The sequence below is a fragment of the Callorhinus ursinus genome, unplaced genomic scaffold, assembly GCF_003265705.2.
Source record: "Callorhinus ursinus isolate GAN/ISIS: 27379988/994484 unplaced genomic scaffold, GSC_fseal_2.0 scaffold15, whole genome shotgun sequence".
In the NCBI taxonomy this organism is placed as follows: domain Eukaryota; kingdom Metazoa; phylum Chordata; class Mammalia; order Carnivora; family Otariidae; genus Callorhinus; species Callorhinus ursinus.
Window position 1 is genome coordinate 44,127,430 of NW_027397077.1, and position 16,026 is coordinate 44,143,455.

General features: G+C 49.4%; 2 protein-coding genes and 1 long non-coding RNA gene across 5 annotated transcripts in view; 1 reads left to right on the plus strand and 2 right to left on the minus strand.

Moving 5' to 3' along the window:
• Nucleotides 1–8,701, minus strand: part of HDAC11 (histone deacetylase 11) — a 23,475-nt gene extending 14,774 nt beyond the window's left edge. For 2 of the 3 annotated variants that reach the window (XM_025885656.2, XM_025885655.2), the window contains exons 1-3: nt 8,549–8,701; nt 7,423–7,571; nt 5,011–5,111 (exon numbers count right to left, since the gene is read on the minus strand). In XM_025885656.2, the coding sequence (XP_025741441.1) occupies nt 5,011–5,111; nt 7,423–7,571; nt 8,549–8,550 (252 nt within the window). In that variant the 5' untranslated portion in view covers nt 8,551–8,701. Of the gene's footprint in view, nt 1–5,010; nt 5,112–7,422; nt 7,572–8,339; nt 8,498–8,548 lie in introns of those variants that run through there. The other variant, XM_073901719.1, reaches the window with a different exon arrangement.
• Nucleotides 8,702–8,738: 37 nt separating this feature from the next.
• LOC112834192 (uncharacterized) lies at nt 8,739–14,502 on the plus strand. Its single transcript, XR_003210795.2, has 2 exons — nt 8,739–9,162; nt 14,340–14,502. It is a non-coding gene; the product is annotated as an uncharacterized lncRNA (long non-coding RNA).
• Nucleotides 13,440–13,819, minus strand: LOC112834191 (large ribosomal subunit protein eL43-like). The gene has a single exon (XM_025885657.2). It carries the CDS (start codon nt 13,790–13,792, stop codon nt 13,514–13,516), a length of 279 nt encoding a protein of 92 aa, XP_025741442.1. The 5' UTR covers nt 13,793–13,819; the 3' UTR covers nt 13,440–13,513.
• Nucleotides 14,503–16,026: the final 1,524 nt, after the last annotated feature.

Sequence of the window (16,026 nt, forward strand, 5' to 3'; positions counted from 1 at the left end):
ACTTGAGCAGATACCTCATCAAAGAGGATATAAAGATGGCCAATAAGCAGATGGAAAGATGTTCAGTGTTATTAACCATTAGGGAAAATGCAAGTTACAACCACAATGAGATACCATTTCACACCCACTAAGTTAGCCATGATCAAAAACAAAAACAAACCAGAAAACAACAAGTGTAGGTTAGAATGTAGAGAAATTGGAACTTTTGCACAGTTGTTAGGGATATATAATGTGCAGTTGCTATGGGAATCATTTTAGTGTTTCCTCAAAAAGTTAACCAGAATTACCCTATGACCAGCAATTCCAAGCCTAGATATATAAGCAAAATAACTGAAAACAGGTACTCAAATATTCATATATGCACGTTCATAGCAACACTACACACAAAAGCTAAAAGCCAGAAGCAACTTAAATGCCCATTAACTGATGAATGAATAAATAAAATGTTGTCTATCCACACACTGGAATATTATTCAGCCATAATAAGGAATAAAGTGCAGGTACATGCCACAGGATGGATGATTTCTTGAAAACTCTGCGCTTGTGCTTGGTGAAAGAAGCCACAAGCCAAAGGTCACATACTGTATGTCTCCATGCATAGGAGACACCCAGAAAAGGCAAGTCCATAGAGTTAGAACACAGGCGGGTGGTTGGTTACCAGGGGCAGAGGAGAGGGCGGAATGGGGAGCAACTGCTTCGTGGGTTCAGGGTTTCCTTTTGGAGTGAGGAAAATGTTTTGGAACTAAATAGAGGTGATGTTTGCGCCACATTGTAAATGTACTAAATGCCACTGAATTTTACACTTTAAAATGGTTACTGGTTATGCTATCTGAATTTTACCATAAATAAGAAAAAAGGGAGACAAGAGTCCCCTCAGGGAAGAAGAGATAAGAGAGAGAAAAATCAGAGGCAGCAGGGGGTGGGTGTGGGGGCCATTTCCCCAGACATTCTCTGGGACTTCTCTCTCTCTCACACACACACACACACACACACACACACACACACACTCGCTAAAGGTCTGTCTCCCCCCCCAGTAGGACTCCGAGTGCTGTGAGGTCAGTGACTAGGCCCAAGAGGTGCTCAGACTTTCTGGGGCTCAGGCGTCCTTGGCTTCGCTTTCTCTTGCATGCCTCATACCCAATGTGAACAACAGAAAATTCTATTGTTTCAACTTCATAACAAACTGCAAATCCTACCAAAATCCATAGCTGCGGCTTCTAGCCTAGTCTGAGAGCCCAGGGCCTCTCACCAGATTGCTGTAGCAACCTCCTTCCTCACTGATCGCCCTGCTTTTGTCTTGACAGCCACATCTCATTACAGCTGCCAAGCAACCCTGCTAAAACCTAGATCAGATCATCTCCCTCTGCCTAAAACGTTCCTTGGCTCCCACCTCCCTCAGAGCAAGGCCACAGCGGTACAAAGGGCCTTGTGTGGTCTGGCCCCTGATGGTCTTCTGACCCCATCTCTTGCCAGTCTCCTCCCCACCCCCATTTCCTCCAATCCAGTGGCAAATACTGTTTCAAAATACACTGGAGATACTCCGGCCCCAGGGCCTTTGCATTTGCTGATCCTTCTACTTGGAATGCCCCCCCTCCACATGCCCACATAGCTCACTCCCTCACTAGCCTCAGTCCATGATCACACGTCAGTAAGCCCCTCCTTAACCTCCCTATTTCAAACCGCAGGCCCCACACCCGCTTTCCTCCACAGCACCGAGTGCCTCGTAACACAGCATATCATTGACTGGATTATCATGTCTATTGGCTGACTCCCCCGACCTAAATACCAGCTCCCTAAGGAGAGAGACTCCATCTCTTTTGTTCTAGCCTGTCTTCCCTGGAACACAGCACAGTGTTCATTAAATACTTACTGGATTAAAAAAAAATACCTGCTGGATAAATGTATCCCAGGCACTGCGCAAGGTCAGGATGTCAGACCGGCATCACGCTACCTCACACCCCAGGCAAACTGTCCCTGGGATTAGCAGAAGGCACAAACCTGGCACTGGCCCAATCCAACCACCACCCTCAGTGGGGCCAGCTCTGGGCCTTACACACAGTAGGTGCTCAATAAAAATTTCTTTCCCTGAACAGACATCACGTGGCAAACATCAGGCTACTGCATCTCCTTCAATGCTTGAATGATTAAGCATCAAAGGCTGCCCCAGGATCAGGGCGAGGCATGAGCCCTGGAACATGGGTGGGGGACAGAGTGAGGTGGGGCAGGGGAGAGGGTGACGTCTCACAGCACACACAGAACAGCCGAGGAAACCTGCAGGGACTCTCCAGGGCACTGTTCCAGGTGCCCGCAACAGAGAGAGAAAAGAAAAGGAACATTGCAGACGGGGACGGGAGACAGCAGGGGTTAAGTGCGGACAAGGGGGATCTTCCTGAGCCAGAGCCCTTAAATGCCAAAATGCCTGAAATGGGCATGGGTGCCACGTGATCATCAAGGGCACCTCATACCATGACACTCTCCCATGTACAAAATCCAAACTCCTCCCACAGCTCCCAAGACCCAGTGTGGCCAGTGCCACTAGCCTCCCTGACCACATCATGCCACCTCAAGCACGCTTCTCCCCTTTAGGAGGCAAAGTCCCCTCCCCCTCCTGGCATGTGGTTCTGGAACATTCTTCCTTCAAAGTTCCACAAGAGCGTCACCTACTCCTCATTCTTTTGTCTCAGCTCAAACCTCACCTCTGTGAGGCCCTCCCAGACGACCTAGCCACCCTCCACCCTTCACTCAGCTATGCTCTGTTTTCTTTCCTTCATAGCCCTTGGTGCTCTGGGAAATGCTCTTGTGTGGTTACTTCTTTATTCCCAGTCTTCCACAACAAAATGCAAATCCACGCGAGCAGGGAAACTTGCTTATTTTTCATCTTGTACCCAGTACACAGTCAGTATTTGATACAGATGTGTTGAATGACTGAGGACTTCACCTTAGTAGGTGCTATGGAAATCATCATGTTTCTCCTTTTGCTCTTGCTGCCAGGGAGCTCCAAGCCAAATACATGAGCTCAATCATAGCATCTTGGTTAATCCTCTCAGTTGGCATATCTGAATTCTCCTCCCGCCCTTGACCTCAATTTTCTACTTGGGTCTCTACCTGTTAACACTTTTTTTAATTATTATTATTATTTATCACACAGTAAGCTGCCTTTTAGGCTTTTGGGGGCCCAAGGCCAAGCACAGAGTGAACCCTGCATGGTTCTCCTGAAGGCTCCTCAAATAGGTGGGGTCCTGGAGCCTATTCGCCCCTACCCCCAGCCTTATCCTGGCACATTCACATGCAATCCACCCTGGCCTCCCTCTATTCTGGTCTCTCCCTGCCCTGCCCCATTGCCATCTGTTCCTGCTCCCCACCCTCACCCTCTGGACTCTGGCAGGCATGTCTTCCTGGCCCAGCTCCTGGGCTGTGGACTGTGACCACGCATGTCTGGGCCCCAGGAAACCAGGGCAGCCAAGGACTGGGCTTCCTGCCAAGGCCTTGCACACCTCTCTCTCCCAGGAACCAGGTTTCAATCTCTTCCTGGTAATCTTTCATGAGCTGACACTGTCACACCTCCATCTAGAATTCTCACAGCTCAGGCCAGAGTCGGGGAGGAGGGCGGGTAGCAGCTGTGGCCAGGAACCGGGAAGACTGACTGGATGCCCAGCCTGGGGTCTCCCTGAGGGCTGTTGGATTTCCTGGGTGACCTTGAGCAGGTGCAGCCTCTTTCTGGGCCTAGGCTTTTCAACCTATACAGGTGGGTGGGTGGGGGAGGGCTTGGTGACCTCTGGCATCCCCCATGGCGCTGAGTATAAGAGAGCTGGGGGTCGGGGGTCTGGACTCCCACACTGTTGGCAGAGAACCTGTGGCATCCATGGCTGTGCCCCCACCAGGGTGGGCTGGCAGCACCAGGTTCTGATGCAACCACCCCCCCCAGCCTAGCTTCCCCTCTAGGGGAGCACCCCACAGAGGGGCCTCAGACCCTCAAGCATGGATGAGAGCTTTGTGAGCCTTTCTAGAAAGAAGTCACAAGCAGGCAACCTATAGGCCTGGTTTGGTCTGCAGGTGGGATTGAAAAATCTTGAAATGAGTTGCCACTTTAAGAAAGCAAGGACTGCCACTTACTAATCTGAATTTCAAACTGCTCTTTGAAAGCCAGGCCCCTGGCCACACTGGGCCCACGGTGGAGCTAAGTAGCAAGCCACCGACTTGGGAAGGGGCAGGAGCTCCCCAGTTGGCCCCCATACACCCCCCCCCCCCCCCCCCCCCCCCCCAACCAACTTGTTTATACTCTTTGTTTGGCCCCGGGGAGTTTCAAACTAGTTTTGGCCCAACAGTTTTCAACAAGTCTTTAGCAGTAGAAGTTCTTAATACAGAATCTTAAACTTCAGCCCAATATAAAAATAGACCTAAATGGGACAGCTTCGGTTGGATAGGACAAGGGCCTGGGGGCCCCTCACCCAGCATGTCAGCAAGGGTCTCTGAGGCTTGTTCATAAACACAGATTGAGGGGCACCCGGGTGGCTTAGTCGGTGAAGTGTCTGCCTTTGGCTCGGGTCATGATCCCGGGGTCCTGGAATCGAGTCCTGCATCAGGCTCCCTGCTCAGTGGGGAGTCTGCTTCACCCTCTGCCTCTGCCTACCTCTCTCTCTCTCTTCCTCTCTGTCAAATAAATAAATAAAATCTTTTAAAAAAAATAAAAATAAAGAACACAGATTGAAAGGCACTAAGGTAGAGGCCCAAAACACCTAGGAAGGTTCAAACCCCACCAAATGGACATCCCTGCTTCCATGCACCCAGGGACAGGGAGCTCACTACCCCCAGAGCAGCCTAGCCCATCCCTGGTATCTGCCTTTTTATGACACCTGTCTCCTTCTGTTGGGGACCACAGACTCTCATGCCTGCCCCACCCGCATGAGGGGCAGGAATGGAGCCCCTTGAGGCTGTATTTCCCCAGGCTGAGCTGCCCCTGCTCTGGCCACCCCTCCTGGTCAGCAGCCCCCCAGGCCCCAGGCCCTGTACCTTCAGCTCATTGAGATAGCGTCTTGTGTGCACCACCAGCAGGTCCTCATCCGAAGCCTCCCGCGCCTCCACCAGCATGCCATCTGATAGAAGCTTCTCTTCTGAAACCACAAAGTGGGCACCCTGCTTCCCTGATGACCCAAAGGCAGACGCGGCTCCAGACCACTCCTCCAGTAGGCTGCAGACTTAGCCTCTGCTAGCCCTGCCCCAGGAGGAGGTGGGCAACCGCTGGCTTCTGAGAACAGGTCACCTCCTGGGCCAGGGTGGACAATGCCAGGCCCCAGGGCCCAAGGGCATTAGACATTGGGCACGCAGCAATCCTTGTGTTTCCCAAACCACTGACAGCCGAGAGGTGAGCTCGGGTGTGACTGGACGGCTTTCAGAGGCAGGTGGCACACGGATCAATAATGTTGACTCAAGAGGGAAAAGCTCTTCTGGGTTCTCCCTGCACCTTCTGGCAACGTCATGGGAGGCTCAGTGCGGTGTGGCCTCTCTTTAAGGCCTGCCTAAACCCTTGCTCATCTCCCTTTTTTAACACAAAAAGCAGCAGTCTCGCAGACTGCCAGGCAACAGTAAGCAGCCTGAAGTGAATTACAGTTTTCCTGCATTTATTTTTTTAACCATGACCTTCTATTTGTGGCAAGTGAAACTGGTTTTTCCCATTTAGATGATATAATATTTCTTTTTAAAACAAGTTTATTTAAGTTTTTTTTAAAGCAGAGGCTAAGTCGATTAAAAAATATATATATGAAGTAAATAACAGAGCAGGTGGTATGGCAAGGTCCCAAGAGCGGTTTGCAAATAATTGATGTTTGGGAAACACTGCAGTATTTTATCAGCCCTCACATCCACCAGACAAGATTTGCTCTGTTTTGCAAAAGAAGACACTGAAGCCAAGAGCAGGAAGTGCTCCAGGGCACAGTGAGAACAGGACCATGATGCTCTGGGTTCTAGGGAAATCAAAGGGACAAGGTCAGAATCTAAGGAAAACTGTTAATGTGTAACCCATAGAAGCCAATTAGTCCCATACATTTCCCACATATAGCTCGACATAGAGAAGGCACTCTCTACTCTCCCCTTTTCCCCTAATAACATTCCATGGCTCCCCACTGCCTTCAGGCAAAGGACCAGCTCTTTCCTTGGCAGCACCCAAGGCCCTTCACCATGTGGCCCCTGCCTCCTTTCCACCCACATCCTCAGAGGATAAAGGAGAGAACTCAGGAGGACTGTCAGCTCAGAGATGAGGGAGACAAGGAACCCTATGTTGAGCTGCTGGGTAACACAGGATCCCAAGAAAGGGCAACAGGGGGAGTGACTCGGGCCAGGTCTGCTGGAAACAGAGCATGAAGGACCATAGTCAAGAAGGCCAGAGACCTGCAAGGCGAGCAGCAGGCGGGTCCCACCCACCTCGCTGGGTTTCTCACCGTCCTGGCACCCCGCTTGGACTCTTCTACTTAACAGTTTTCAATACTCATTCTGGTCACAATTGTAAATGGAAAATCAGTATTGGTTGCCACAAATAGAAGTTAACCAAAAATAGAAAACATATATGATAGAAACAAACTGTTATTAATCTGTAATTTGACTGTATTTTCTGCAACGCGCAGAGCCTGCAGCTTGCTCTAGATTTGTTAAAAGGGGAGAAGGGCTTCGGTATTAAAGACAGGCTAGCCCCATAGTGAAATGTCTTCCATGGAGTGATCAGGATTGTGTGATTTAAAGATACACCATACCTCATCCTATGCCAGGTAACATTCCCTACTTCTGTCAATTAAAGAACCCCTAATGCAGGGGAAAGGGAGAACATTCTCCCACTAGCCTACTGTGATGCCTTAATTTCCCACCTAAACCAGACCCCTGGATCACAAGCCAAAGTTGAAACCACACTCCAGAGCACCACCATTCTCAGCGGAACAGCTGTGAAAGGTGGGAGCCTAGAGCTCTGAGTTCCAGACCCCACTCTGCCCCTCAGTAGCGTTGTGACTTTGAGCATATTCCCTAACCCTTTTGGGCTCCAATTTCCTTCATCCGTAATCAGTAGGGTTGGAGCAAAAGCTCTCTACCTCTTGGACTCTCCGAGTTTATGGGGGACGGACACTGGATTCCTGTAAACTTCAGCTTCCCTGTGTCCATCCTTAATCAGCTCCCCTTCTACTGGCCTCCACGGACAGAGACAGGACTTAAGCCCACAGCGAAAGGGGAGCACTGAAGGTTTGAGACAGGGACATAGCATGCTCAGAAATCTGTGTTGCAAAGCCCCTTTGCCAGCATGGTGGAAGGCAGTCTGAGGGCTGAGCCTGGAGGTGGGAGACCATGGCTTGTGTCAGGGAAGACACGGGCAGGGGCGGGGGGCTGGGGTCGGGGAGGTGGGCTGGAAGAAACAGATGTAGGGTCTCATAGGGCCTTCCATACCTTTTAGGAAGCTGATCACTTTGCCCCATTTTCCTGCGTCAAAGGGGTGCAGTTTCTCCAGGCCCATGAAGGTTATGTTGTAGCGTGGTGAATACACGATGGGCCAGCGTGTCTCCGGCACATGCTGGTACAGCTGAGTTGCGTGTGGCCTTCCGTGTGCACAGGGACAGACACACAGGGAGGGGCAGTCTCAGTGTGGAAAGCAGCCTCCTCCTCCCTACCACCCCACTTGGACTGACCACACACCCTGACCCAGTACCACTAGCTCCCTCGGCCGCAGGAAAAGGGCCACTTAATATCAGTAACAACAGTCGTCAAAACAGCCCCTTACTGAGCATTGGCTCTTTCCCTGCACTATACAACCCAAACCTCACCGGAGCCCTGGAAGTAGGCACCACCATCCCAACAGAGGCTTGGAGAGGGAACCAGGCCTGCCCAAGGTCACACTGCAGATCTGTGCAGCACCGGATGTTCACCAAGGTGCATCTGGCTGCAAGGCCTCAGCATCTCACTTCCACATTATAACAATCACGCTAAACTGCTGTATGTTTCCTTAACTGTAAAATATGTGGCTATCTTGAGACAATGCGTCCAAACAGCTAAGCACAGAAAGCGCCCTATCCCTGAGAGCTGGGGGTGGGGGTGACGGTTCCCAGAAACAGCAGGTCGGGGTTCACGCAGGCTGTGGCCCAACCCGCAGGCCCGGATGGAGATCACCTCAGCCTTGCCGCGCAGCTGAGCCCCCTCCCCACCCCATTACACCTCTGCAGCCGCCGCCGCATGGGGACCAGAAACCTGGCTCCAGCGGATGCCACTGTGAGGGGCCTCGGCACAGCTGGTGGAGCCCGGGATAAGACAGACGTCAGACCCGCGCACGTCGCCGGCCCTCGCCCAGGTCGGAGCCCCGTGGTCCGCACCTCGGACCGCAGAGAAGTGGCGCGGGGCCGGCCTGGGCTCACTCGGCCTGAGCGTCCCCTCGCCCGCGGTACCTGGGCACGCACCTGACGAGCCCGCCGGGTAGCCCGCGCACTAGTGCTCCCGCCCACGGGAACCCCTGGGAACCCCTGGGAACCCCGGGGGCTTGGACTGGCGCCCCACCCCGCGCCCCCACCCCTGCCTCACTCACATCCCGGGACCGGGCCCTCCCTGCGCTGGCCACCGCTCCGCGACCGGGCGGGGCGGGGCACGGCCCCGCCCAGGACACGCCCCCGGCCTCGGCCGCCTCCGCTGGGGGCGGAGCTCCGACAGTCTCGACTCCGCCCCGCCCGCGCCCGCGCCTGCGTCACAGAGGGATGAAGTCCCGCAGTGAGCGCGCCCGCGGTTAGGAGGCCACGCCTCCAACGGCCATCAAGCACGAAGTCCCGCCTTCCGCAGACAAATGCCCAGTGGAATCCGCTGACTCGGAAAGCCACGCCCCCTAGGGGGAGGGCCGCGCGAGTTTTTATGAAGGCGCGCCACAGAGGTTTGGAACTTGCGGAATCGCCCCGCCCCCAGTCGACCTGCGCTCCTGCTCTCTCCCAAGGCTGGGACTTGGGGACGCTTGGGTTCCCGGCAGACTCTGCGGCAGACGCGCTGTGTGACCTTGAGCAAGTGTCCCCGCTCTGGGGGGGCCTCCGTTTCCACTAGTAAAATGGGATTGGGGTGCTCTGGCCCTGCAATCTGTGACCTAATGAAATCCATGACCTCTCCGACTTGAGGCCACGCGCGTCCCCTCCCCGCCCCATCCTTGGCGACCCCAAGGTGAGACAAACAACCCACACGTCATTTGGGCTCTCTGAGCCTCAGTTTCCTCGTCAGTGGAGCCGGGCTGGAGATCCAATCTTAGGGGTACAGCCAGGTATCCGTGCTCGCTCCCTGTCCCTCCCACCTGGATCAAGACACGCCCTAGCGACAGCTGGGAGTGCCTTGGGGCTGGACCCTGGGACTAGGCTCCAACAATAGAGCCACAGAATACAGAGACAATGGGCCCCTCTGTTGGCCCAGCTGTCTCCTCCAGCCAAACAAGAAGCTGACCCGAGGGCTGCCAGGAACAGGGTAGCTGGGATCCCTGGTGGCTCCGTGAGAGCTCCCACGCGCGTGACAGAGTGGGCCACCGTGAAGGGGAAGGGCACAGACGTTTGAACAGTGCCCTCCAAGTGCCTGTCACTTGATTGCATGATGGCCCTGGATTCTCGCAACCAAATCCTAGGAGGTGTTGCTGTCATCACCCCAGTTTTTTCATGAGGTGAGCTGGAGGAAGGAGGATGGCCCACAATATGCTCCCATGGACCCCTGAACCTCTCTGGAATGGATTGTCTCCTTCATCGCTGTCCCTCTGTCCCAAAAGGACAAGTTCCTAGAACACAAATATTGAAGGAAGAAAGGAGAGAAGGAAAGCAGGAAGGAGGGGGGACAAAGGAAGGGAGACAGAGACATAGTCATGATGAACATGGGACATACAATATATATAAATATGCCAGGGCAGATCCACGTTTTGTTGGGCCCGATGTTTATACAGTGTGGGAGGGGAACTGGTTTTCAAAAAAGGAAGGCCAAAACTCTAAATACAAATTAGAGACAGAGCCTTGGAGGGGGCCTGTGTAAGCAAGGGCCCCGGAGCTGCACAGTAAGGCTGCTTCTGCCACATGCACGAAAAGCAGATGGGTAAGCCCACTAACGCATGTAGGAACACAGATCCCAGAACCCCTCCCTCCCAGATACGTAGGCACATGCCTACACGCGCAAGTGCAGCTCTAGGCCGCAGTGGCTTTCAGGGGCTGGGCGCTCTGGACACCAGCCTTCAGAGGCCCCTGCTGCCCTCATTTAGAATTTAGGCTCTGGCCCGGCTCCTTCCACATCAACTGAGCATCCTGTTGGACCCATTCCTGTGCGTGCACTTTGCTGTTTCAGAGGAGTGGACTCTATTCTCTGTCCCGGCCTCCTCACCTGAGCCTCCGCGCACACTGTGAGCTGGCTTCGTACCACAGGGGCAGGATGAAGAGGAGGTGGGAGCTGTCTCTGGAGAGAGGCTTGGCCAATGCTCAGTGAAGTGCCCCCTCCCCGCCATGCCTCCCCAGCCCGTCCTACTGCCTTTCCCTGAGGATGGGAACCCGAGGCCTGGAGAGGGAGGTCATGAGCTCTGTGAGGGTCTTCTTGGGGGAACAGCAGTGTATCACACACACACACACACACACACACACACACACACACACACACACACACACCCATCACACACATTTCTGGAATGCCAAAGATTATAAAAGATTTTCAATACAGGAAAGCATAAAGAAAATGAAAATGACTCAAAATACGGCCACACGGATAATCCCGGTGGAGTTTCAAAAATAAAGTTAATGCAGGCCCACATTTAGAAAATTCAAACAGTCCCAAAAGATTACAAAATGAAAACTAAAACCTCCTTTTCTATCTCAGTCCCTCTCCCCAGACATGATCATGCTTTGCATTTCTTTCCTGAATACTTCGGTAGACTGGCTTTGGTTGATAAAAAGAGAATCACTCTGCCCACTGTTTTCGTGCCTTGCCAGTTTCCCACCTAAAACACATCTCTGCAGATCCTTCCACATCAACAGGGGCCTAAGCTACTGTCTTCTTTTTAATGGCCATGCTTCTTTGCATTGTCTGAGTGTGTTCTCTGTCGATGTATATCAATTTTCAGTTTCTTTGTTCCTACAGTGCCCCAGCAGCTCCTTGGTGTACCTGGATGCACTATAAATATTTACGTAGGGCCAGTTAACATGGAAGCACGTGGTCAAAGGATATACGCATTTTTAATTCTGGTAGAAATTGCCAAAATGCTCTTCCAAAGGATGGCATCAATTTACACGTGTATCAACAATATATGAAAGGCCTGTCCACCTACACTGTTACTAATTTTGTCAAACGGAGGAGTGAAAAGTCCTATCTCAGTGTTTTTCAACAGCTTTATTGAAATATAATTCCCATGCTCTACAATTCACCCACTTAAAGTGTACACTTGAATAGTTTTTAGTGTATTTAGGGTTGAGCAACCATCAGCATAATCAATTTGAGAGCATTTTCATCATTCCACAAAGAAACCATTACCATTAATAGTCACTGTCCCATTTCCTCTCTTCCCCAGCCCCTAGCAACCACCAATCCACTCTCTGCATTGATAGATTTACCTATTGGGGACATTTCATAAAAATGAAATCATATTCTATATGGTCTTTTGTGTCTGACTTCACTTAGCGTAATGTTTGCAAGGGTTTTCCATGTTGTAGCCTCTGTCAGCACTTCATTCCTTTTTATGGCAGAATATTCCACCATTGGGATAGACCCCATTTTGTTTATCCATTCATCATCAGAGGATGGACACTTGGGTCATTTTCACTTTTTAGCTCTTGTGAATAATGCTGCTGTGAACTTGAGCGTACATGTTTCTGTGCACTTGTATTTCATTTCTCTTGGACACATACCTAGGACTGTGTTGTTTTAACAGGAGTTTCTTTTCATTTCAAGTGAGGTTGAACATCTTCAAGAGTTGCCTGTTCAAATCCATCGCCTATTTTACTGTTAGGTTGTTTGAACATTTTCTATTTGTGATGTTGTGATTTATAATACAAAATATATATTTGGTCTTCATCCCTTTCCTGGCACCAAGCTCCTGAAACCCTTGGAATTTCTAAGCAATGAGAACCATAAAAGGTGTCTTTTGTTATGTTAATGAGGGTACTTTTGGAAAGCATCTATGAGTGGGAGCTGGTTGCCAAGGGATCCATGTGATTAGAGGGTTGAAACTTTTAGGCCCACCCCTTACCTCTAAGGAGGAAAAAGGGGCCAGAGATTGTGTTCAGTCTCCGATGAACAGATAGATTTAATCAGTCATGCCTAGATAATGAAGCCTCATAAAAGCCCAAAAGGATGAGGTTTGTAGGGTTTCTGGGCACATGAACACATGGAAATTTGGGGAGAGTGGCACCTGGGGAGGAGGATATGGAAGCTCCTCACACCTTCCCCATCCCTTGCCCTGTCCATCTCTTCCATCTGGTTGTTCCTGAGTTATGTCCTCTTAGAATAACCGAGTAACCTAGTAAGGAAAATTTCCTGAGTTCTGTGAGCTGCTCTAGCAAATCAATCAAACACAAGGAGGGGTCATGGGAACCTCTGATTTCTAGCCAGTCTATCAGAAGACAGGTGACAGCCTGGACTTGGAATTGGCATCTAAAGAGGGGGCAGTCTTGTGGGACTGAGCCTTTCACCTGTGAGATCTGAGGCTCTCTCTGGTAAAGAGTGTCAGAATTGAGTTGAACTGTAGGACCCGCAGCTGGTGTCTCAGAATTGTGATGAACAGAATTAGAACTGGTGTCAGAATCATACTAGTGATTTGTTAAGAAAATGTAGTCTGTTGTCTGGCACGCATATTGTAAACATTTTTTCCAGTTTGTCACTTGTCTTTTGACTTCATTTATGGTATTTTATGACATTCAGGCATCAGATTTTTTTGTTTTCAAAGTTACTAACCTTTTCTTTTTAAGCTTATAACCAGCTTTCCCACCGCAATTATAAAGTTATCCATAACTTCATAGTTTTCACCCTTCCTCCCTCTTGTTTTGTAACATTTAAAACTTGGATCCCTGTGGGGCTTATTCTGGTGCCAGGAATAAAGATCCAGTGTTCTTTCTAGATGGTCAAGTAATCATCTCAACATCTTTAATTGAAGAACCTGTCTGGACACCACCCATTTGAAATTTCTTTACCATAAATTCACCTCTTACCACTTTATCATAACTTTCATGTTCTAATGGCTTCGAACCTGCTTCGGGACCATCTAGCACTGTGGTTCTCCGTCCTCCTTGCACACTGGAGTCATCGGGAGGCATTTAAGAAAACACCAATACCCAGATCCCACCCATCGGATCAGAACCTCTAGGGGAGTAGGGCCCAAGTATTGCTTTGTTTTATTCATCTGCTTTTTTTTAGAAGCACTTAGGGGATCCTAATGTGGAGCCAGGCCCGGGAACTACCACTCTACAGCACTCCACTGATTTCTCCAGCTATTTCTTTTTTTTGTTATTGTTACATAAATTAACCCATTTATTATAGGCTAGTAATGTTTCAAATGGTGAAGCTTCTACTGGTCTTTCAACTCCTTCAGTCTTCTGATAGCAGACTTTACTGTGACAGCAGAAGTGGGGTTGTAGGTCCAAGCACCACCAGTGACGGTTTTCATGCAGGAGCCACAATGCCAGATCCCCACAGCCCGTCTTTTCATCTTTGTTTTGCCACAGAAGGAGCAAGTGTACTTGGCGTGCTGGCTTATTTCAATCCTCTTCACCATTTTCCTGAGGGAGGCACCATAACGGGTCCTGTATTTACCCACGATTCCGACCTTCTTGGTGCGCTTAGCCATTTCGCCGCAAACTAGGTCCGAGCCCAGAGAGGACTCCAGCTATTTCTTATTTTCTCCCAAACCCTGGTTTAACATAGCTCACCCCATCATTACTCTTCTTTTTCAGAATGATCTTGGCCATTTTTCACATACATATTTTTCCAGATGAACTTTATTATCATTTTGTCATTTCCAAAAAAAGAGAGAGAGAGAGAAAGCCTGTTATTCAAATTTAGGCCACACTGATCTTATTTTCAACAAATATTTATTGAGCACCTACTACATGCCAGGCACTGGGGGATACAGGAGTGAACAAGACAGATAAGAATCTGCCTTCCAAGACCTAACCCACTATTGGGAGGGACAGACAATAAATATGTGAGTGGGGTCAAATGTCATCTCTGAGGAGGTGACATTTGAACCTAGCCTATATGATATCTCTGGTCCTATGAGGCAGACCTCACAGGGGTCTGCTCAACATTCCCTTCTCTTGCCCCTTGCTGACAACACCCCAGCTTTGTTCAGGGCAGCAATGAGCCTTGACTAGGTGACTCCTTCCTTTCCCCAGGCTCTACTGCACACGGTTCTGGCCAAGGAGGCCTACGCTGAAGGCTGCAGGATTACTGAGGATTAAATGGCATTCAAAGATAAGAAGAGCTGACTCACTGCCAGCAACTGCTTACCTCTAGTAGCAGGAAGAAAATAAACCCTTGTCTTTAAGCCATCAAGAAGTGGACTTTTGTTATTTCTGCCTGAAAAGCACTCCTAACTGATACAACCTACACCAGAGACTTATAACCCATCCATGTCCATGCCTTGACATGGCAAATTCAATAAAAACGTAGGAATGACTTGGCAACAGAGGAGAGGAGGGGAAGCATTCTAAAATTTAACAAGGTTTGGCCACCAGCATCTCAGTTTTTCTTTTAATTGTGGTTAAAAAAATAACAAAATTAATCATAATTATTTTGAAGTTTATAGTTCGGCAGTGTTAAATATATTCACATTGTCATACAACAGAACTCCAGAATTTTTATCTTACAAATCCAAAACTCTCTACCCATCAAAAGCAACTCCCATCCCCCCTCTCCCCATATCCCTGATAAACCACCATTCTACTTTCTGTGTGTATTAATTTGATCACTCTAGGGACCTCATGGAAATGGAATAATATGGTATTTGTCCTCTTGTGACTGGTTTATTTCACTGAGCATATTGTCTTCAAGGCTCATCCATGTTGTAACATGTGATAGGATTTCCTTCTTTTTTCTCTTTTAAAGATTTTATTTATGTATTTGAGAGAGTGAGCCAGAGAGAGTGAGCGAGGTGAGCAGCAGAGGGAGAAGCTGGCTCCCCGCCGAGCAGGGAGCCTGATGCAGGGCTCAATCCTGGGACTCCAGGATCACGACCCAAGCCGAAGGCAGCCGCCCAACCAACTGAGCCACCCAGGCGCCCCAGGATTTCCTTCTTTTTAAAAGTACAATAATATTTCATTCTATGTATATGCCCTATTTTCTTTATTCATTCTTCCACTGAGGGGCATTTGGGTTGTGCTCACCTCTTGGGTATTGCAAATAATGCTGTTATGAAAATACCTCTTTAACATCCTGCTTTCAGTTCTTTTGGATATATACCCAGAAGTGAAATTTGCTGGGTCATATGGTAATTCTATGTTTAATATTTTGGGGAAGTTCCATAAGGGCTGCAGCATTTTACATTTCCCCAAAGAGTGCACAATTGTTCTAATTTCTCTACATCCTCGCTAACACTTGTTATTTGCCAGTTTGTGTGTGTTTTTTTTTTTTTAAGATTTTATTTATTTATTTATTTGACAGAGAGAGACACAGTGAGAGAGGGAACACAAGCAGGGGGAGTGGGAGAGGGAGAAGCAGGCTTCCCGCGGAGCAGGGAGCCCGATGTGGGGCTCGATCCCAGGACCCTGGGATCAAGACCTGAGTTGAAGGCAGACGCTTAATGACTGAGCCACCCAGGGGCCCCAGTTTGTGTGTTTTTGATAGTGGCCATCCTAATGGACACAAAGTGATATCTCATTGCGGTTTCGATTTACATTTCTCTAATGATGAATGATGTTAAGCATCTTGTCATGTGCTTGTTGGCCATCTGTATGTCTTTGGAGAAATGTCAATCATGTCCTTTGCCCATTTTTTTAATTGGTTGTTGTTGAGTTGTAGGAGTTCTTTATATATTCTGGATATTAGCCCCTTATAGGCTATACAATTTGAAAATATTTTTTC